Raw genomic sequence first — 6,000 nt, forward strand, 5'->3', positions numbered from 1 at the left:
TGTTTTATTTATTCCATATCTGTTACATCTGAAGCTGACATTGAACTTCATAATTATCATGTGTGCAGTTTAATGTTTCATGAATTGACATTATATTTTACAAAAAACATATCTACATAACATGTGGCTGAGTATGCGCAAATGATTACAGTATTTACTGACAATAATCTCAACTTCACATGCAAATATACTCTCATTTTCATATGTTCAAAAAGATTTATGTTTCGTAATCCAGACTTCATATTCCGGCTTCAGCACCAGCTTCTGGACATCAGTTAGTGTAGAGAATGGTTTTCAAATCTGTCTCTTGTGCACATTGCATTACGAGTCCAATGTTTGGTACTGGCTGTAAAGTACATTTAACAAAACACCGTGTGTAAATATAATTTATTATACACTACTAGAGGTCTGTATGAAAATGAAACCAGTCAACAAAAAACATTGCACAATATTCACTGCACCATGAAGACGTTCTCTTTCCATAGGTTCAGATTCAAGTCGGGGATGGCTGTAGACCGACAGTCCAAGACTGGGTTCCTGGAATTACAACAATTAGAAGTTATGGTAAAAGTACTTTGTTTGCGTGCGTTTGCGCGTGCATGAAGGGACCACAAAAGGTTAGTGGTAACACCAGGTGCTCATGAAATGGGTGTCTGATCTACCGGTGCCAGATCTCAGTACGAATGGGGACACTGCTCAAGACCATCAGTAAAACGAAATATCAGACTCCGTGTTATTTCAATATGATAAATATTTTTTTCCTATCTTATGATATTATTGCAGAACTAATCTTGTCAGTCACTGTAATCGTACTGTATCCAATATTTAAAAACACCCTCTCCAAAATCTCCGAGAGTCTTTCAAACATGGAACTGAACATACAAACATAAAACTTACTTAAACGTTTGTCAGTCATACTTTATAATTTGACGACCCGATCATTATATCTCATGGTTCGGGGAAGGTTCATTACCTGAACGACTTTTTGGTTTGGTATTTTCTAGATGATACATATTTATCATGGAAGGGGCATAACTATTTATCTTTCCAACCAGATTACCTTTCACAGCATGCTGTATCAAACAGAGCTAGAATATGTGTCTGAAAGAAAGGTCCGAGTTGGATTCCTAAGTGTAAGATATTCAGACACGGATCAACGAATTTGTATACAAATTTTACATTGAGTGATATGATACTCTCTTAATCGTACAGGCCGAATTCGACTGAAAATAGTAAGGACATTACAGTAATATGATAGTATCCCGCTAGGCGTGATTTTGTTACCCCATCGGGCGAGAATGTACTTGGTAATATATGAAAAATCACGACTGCTTAATGAGCACTTCATGAGACTTCTGAAAGTCTGTGGAAACTATCCTTAGTAATGGATGGTAATCACACGTGTTGACTTACTTATTACTTGGTATTTTGAAAACATCCTTCTGGATATGTGGGATATGGGTGTTGTCACAGAGAATTCTTGACAGGGTAATTTTCTTCAGCTCGTCTATTTGTGCTGAAATACATAATCATAATCAATTACATCCTCACAGCCTAAGTAGTACGCTCGTGCAATCGTTTCTTCCACAGTACGACAACATAAGTAGTACGCTCGTGCAATCGTTTCTTCCACAGTACGACAACATAAGTAGTACGCTCGTGCAATCGTTTCTCCCACAGTACGACAACATAAGTAGTACGCTCGTGCAATCGTTTCTTCCACAGTACGACAGCTTCACCTCGTACTTCTGGGTGAAGCAAGTGTGAATGTCACTCCCTAACGTATGATCCGTACTCTCAGTACGTCCACAGGAAGGAGGTGCAGGTCGTTCCTAGTATCACAGACAGTAATTGAAATCTCATGGCCTTGACCTTTGTCATTTTTATTTATAATCCTCAATATCCCAATGTCTACCACTGTCCATTTTTCATTGTTCAAATGTGCACTATGTGTACACACCTTAGTGTAGTTATGTCATCGTTTTAGTGACATCATTTACATTAACATTACAACAGGCAATTCAGAAAACACTGGATAATTTCCAACCTCTCAGTTAACCAGCTTGCTCAGCTGGGTGAGTGAGTAAGTTTAGTTTGACGCCGTCTTTCACCAATATCACCGCAGAGGACACCAGGAATGGGCTTCTCACATTGTACCCACATGGGGAATCGAACCCCAGTGTTCGGCGTGACAACTGAACGCTTTAACCATTAGGCTACCCCACCGCCCCTACGTAATGTGAGGACTATGAGCATGTATATATATAAGCATTATGAACAGGATGCGACTTACCTCGTGTGAAGCCGATTCTTGCATCCGGCGTCTCGTACCAGAATCTGTCTGAGTGTCGCAGGTTCTTAAACTGGCGGCCTATAATCGCTGCGAACGTCGGTCCGACCATGCCGCCATCTACCGGCGTCTCGCTCATGCCGCCCACAAACAAGTCCACGTCTTGGTAACGGTTCCTTCAAACAAATGCAACATGGTAGGGTATTCTGGTGACCAAATAGCTATCTTAGAGCTACGTCATTCGTAAGTCTACGTGAACGTACAGGGGTTACGACTGTCTTAGACAAAGGCCGTGGTTGCCTTTGTACAAGGTAACCTTAGATTTACGTCATTCGCAAGTCTACGTGAACGTATATATCATCTTAAACTAAGACCATGGATGCCCTTATCCAAAGACAGTCGTAAGTTTGTGCTAATGTGTGGGCGTTAAAGACAGAGTGAGTGAGAGAGTGAGCGAAAGGGTGGGTGGGTGAGTGAGTGAGTGAGTTAGTCTGAATATATTGAAATATCACGGCAGAGGACACCAGAGTTGGTTTTCACGTATTGTACACATATGGGGAATCGAACCCGGTTGTACAACGACATCCATGGCGCTGAGGTCGCTTTGTACAACGATTCCCTGATTCATACGTCAAAATGAAGTGTACAATGATATTCTTTGTCACAGTTGGTGTAAATTGTATTGATAAAGGTGTCGGTGACAAGAGATATTATGTGGCACTACTCCTTTAAGTATGGGTTACTGAAGATCCGTTCTAACCCGGATCTTCACGAGTAGATAATTACTTATGATAATGATTACTAATGATTAATAATGATAGTAAACAGTGCAAAGAACTCTTCTGAGAAGACAACAAGCAATATAGCCAAACCAACACATTTGACCAATGCAACAACACACGTGGAACACTCACCAATCAAGGTTACTACAACCAAGGCATTTTATAGGGAAACTTACTTGTAAGCTCTCAAACACTGATAAGAAAGGGATGCTCGTGGAGGTCCGGCGCTAACTGCCCTCTTGCCTCTGACCCTAGTGTATCCAAACCTAACTGGACGGCGGGTTGGGACAACAAACACTGGACTGTAGGTAGAAGCTCTCAGGACAGGCGACAAAGGACGAAGACGATTAATCGAGTTGCTAAGGTGAGTAAGGTAGTCAGAATTTGGTTTCGAAGTTTCACCCATGTTGACAAACATTTCACTGTTTGGATCCGGGTTTCGGAGGAAGGGACCCCTCGTGAGTTCCGGGTAATACCGGCTTGCAAAGTTATGGAAATCCACGTACGGGGGAAGACCGTGATCTCGTCCCCGCTGAATGTTCCTGGCTGCCAAGTCAAAACTAATTCCAGTTGTTGGGAAATCCTTGAAGAGGTGATCCGTGACTCCTAGTGTAAAGAAACGGTCAGCCCTCTGACACGGACTCTGGATAATACCTTCGATGAGAGTGTCCATACCCTTGCCGTTCTGGTTGAGGTTATAGCTGGGCCTGAAATACACCTCATCAATTTTTTCTCGGGGATTTCGGAGAGTTTTAAGGGTTCTGTCGATCATGGAGTGCCCGAAGCGATAGGCTGCAGTGGCGAAACTGTTGATGATTTCGGGATTGACATTCGGATTGTATCGGTAAGGGGTGTCCAAATTGTATCTCCTCATTCCTCGTCGTCCTAGGACTAGTGGCAGATACTCCTCATATGAAATCACCTGCATGGCAGCAGCGATAATTTTCCGTGTTTCTTGGAATAGACTTTCATCGTCCCAATGTGGATTGATTGCAGCAAATCTCCGGGCAATGCGGTTGTGTTCTCGGTGGAACACCGTGTGTAGACTCGTTAGTGGAGGGAATTCATTCACTCTCACGTCACCTGGAGAACAAAACAAATAAGAATGAATCATGCTTTAGGTCGTATTAAAATTCATCAAAATGAAATGTAAGGTCGTTCTGATGCGATCGATCCTGAGAGAGCGACAGACGTCGTAGTCGGCAGTACACACACGACCTCTGTAACAGAAGGGGTTGTAGGGTGGTCTTACGGTTACGGTATTGACATATCACTCCCAAGATCCGGGTTCCATTCCCATATGAACAGAACTTGTGAAGCCCATGTTTTGGTGTCTGTCATATTGTTGGATTATTGCTTCATAAAACGCACTCAAATAACATATACCTTTCATGTGAGTTCGGGTCCGACGTCAGTTACCGTCATGGGTTGACTATGACATATGTCGTTGGCAGGTAATATTAATTGATCGGTGTATCAGCATGACGTCATCAGTTGACCACATTGTAAGAGAAGTTATGTGATACATAATTGCTGCATTAAATCAGTGTCACTTTCCAGGGAATTCTCTGTATGGACTAGGTGAAAAGTCCATTAGTAAACAAAGGTAATGACAAGAAACCGAAATTGCACTTCATTTTTCGAAAGATTCGGGTTTTTCTTGGTGTTTAACGCACTCAGCAATGTTCCCATTATATGGTCTGTCCCTAATCTCGACCAAATGATCAATCGATCAAGGCAATCTGCAACCAAGTCAGCAAGCCTGACCACACGATAACGTTAGTCGCCTCTTACGACAGGCATGGGTTTCTAAGCATGGATCGTATTTCGAAGAAAAGCCCGTTGCAAGCAGCTTTGAATAACTAGAGGCAGTAACTGTGAACATTCACATACCTGAGAAGAAACACGAGTTGGAATCACTCTTCAAGCACGGCCTTTTGATGGTGCTATTTCTTATCATCATGTCGTTCTCATCGGCCTTCAGTAAACCTGAAACACCGAAAACCACAAAGACAAATATAACCTGTTTATTTGTAACCAGAAAGATATCCCCCAAATGTTCTTTTTGGGCCATTTATATAACCAATTACAATCCTTTAAATATTGTCATCATCTTATCAAAACGAATAATTTTTACAATGTAAAAGCCTTTTACAAGTTAACAACATTGACCAATGACCAATTTCATCAACTGTAATAGGGACTACTGCAGCAAGGATTGGTTAAACTGACATGCTCTATTCTCTTGAATATATTGCTGTGCAAAAGTTGTAAATGCTTCAGATGAATAAACAAATTATTAAGAGATATTAGTTATAAACCGCTGGTCGATGTGAGAATGGTGAGGCATGTGAACTCAAGATTTCTACATGAGAGATGCCAAGAAAGCTCTGTTAGTGATTACCTCCATGGAATGTCCTGCTCTCGGTCATTTCCTGAACACTGGAGCCGTAGATATGGGATGCATCGATGTAGGCAGTTATGATGTTCATTTGTTCTCGCCTCTCTGGAAGAAAGAGTTTAGACTTACCCCCACTTTACAGTGTCTGAGTTACCTGAGTCACATCACGTCGTGCCTTTGAAATATGACCGGGATGTGGAGGGGAAATACAACTTTATATAGTTTGTAGTATAACACATCAAGTGTATGTCTGAGCAACATACAAAGGTGGATTTGATCCAGAACGTCAGCGCAAAGGAATGCCCAGAGTTGACTCTCCTCAGACACAACTTCAGTGTGGTGTAGAAGGTGAAAATATGTGATAATGATATGGATGGATAACCGAAAACTTGTATGATGCACGAGTCATCAGTCTGTCTAGTTGTATTCAGAACTGATGACACTGTCAGAAACTGAGGTGATATTTTCAGAATTAATTTTATCCTCTCACCATACTGTTCAGCGGGCATCGAGCGTCGGAACTCCAT

At 41.6% G+C, this 6,000-nt stretch overlaps 1 protein-coding gene across 1 annotated transcript in view; it reads right to left on the reverse strand.

The window, feature by feature from the left end:
* Nucleotides 1-375: 375 nt before the first annotated feature.
* The window catches only part of LOC137265452 (peroxidasin homolog pxn-2-like), a 14,238-nt gene continuing 8,613 nt past the window's right edge, over nucleotides 376-6,000 (reverse strand). Inside the window, exons 6-12 of the mRNA XM_067800854.1 lie at nucleotides 5,964-6,000; nucleotides 5,477-5,578; nucleotides 4,966-5,061; nucleotides 3,249-4,155; nucleotides 2,294-2,466; nucleotides 1,414-1,516; nucleotides 376-537 (exon numbers count right to left, since the gene is read on the reverse strand). The exon at nucleotides 5,964-6,000 is cut by the window's right edge and continues 58 nt beyond it. Of these exons, the coding sequence (XP_067656955.1) occupies nucleotides 453-537; nucleotides 1,414-1,516; nucleotides 2,294-2,466; nucleotides 3,249-4,155; nucleotides 4,966-5,061; nucleotides 5,477-5,578; nucleotides 5,964-6,000 (1,503 nt within the window). The 3' untranslated portion in view covers nucleotides 376-452. The remainder of the gene's footprint in view (nucleotides 538-1,413; nucleotides 1,517-2,293; nucleotides 2,467-3,248; nucleotides 4,156-4,965; nucleotides 5,062-5,476; nucleotides 5,579-5,963) is intronic.

This window comes from Haliotis asinina, chromosome 15 (genome assembly GCF_037392515.1).
Source record: "Haliotis asinina isolate JCU_RB_2024 chromosome 15, JCU_Hal_asi_v2, whole genome shotgun sequence".
NCBI lineage: Eukaryota > Metazoa > Mollusca > Gastropoda > Lepetellida > Haliotidae > Haliotis > Haliotis asinina.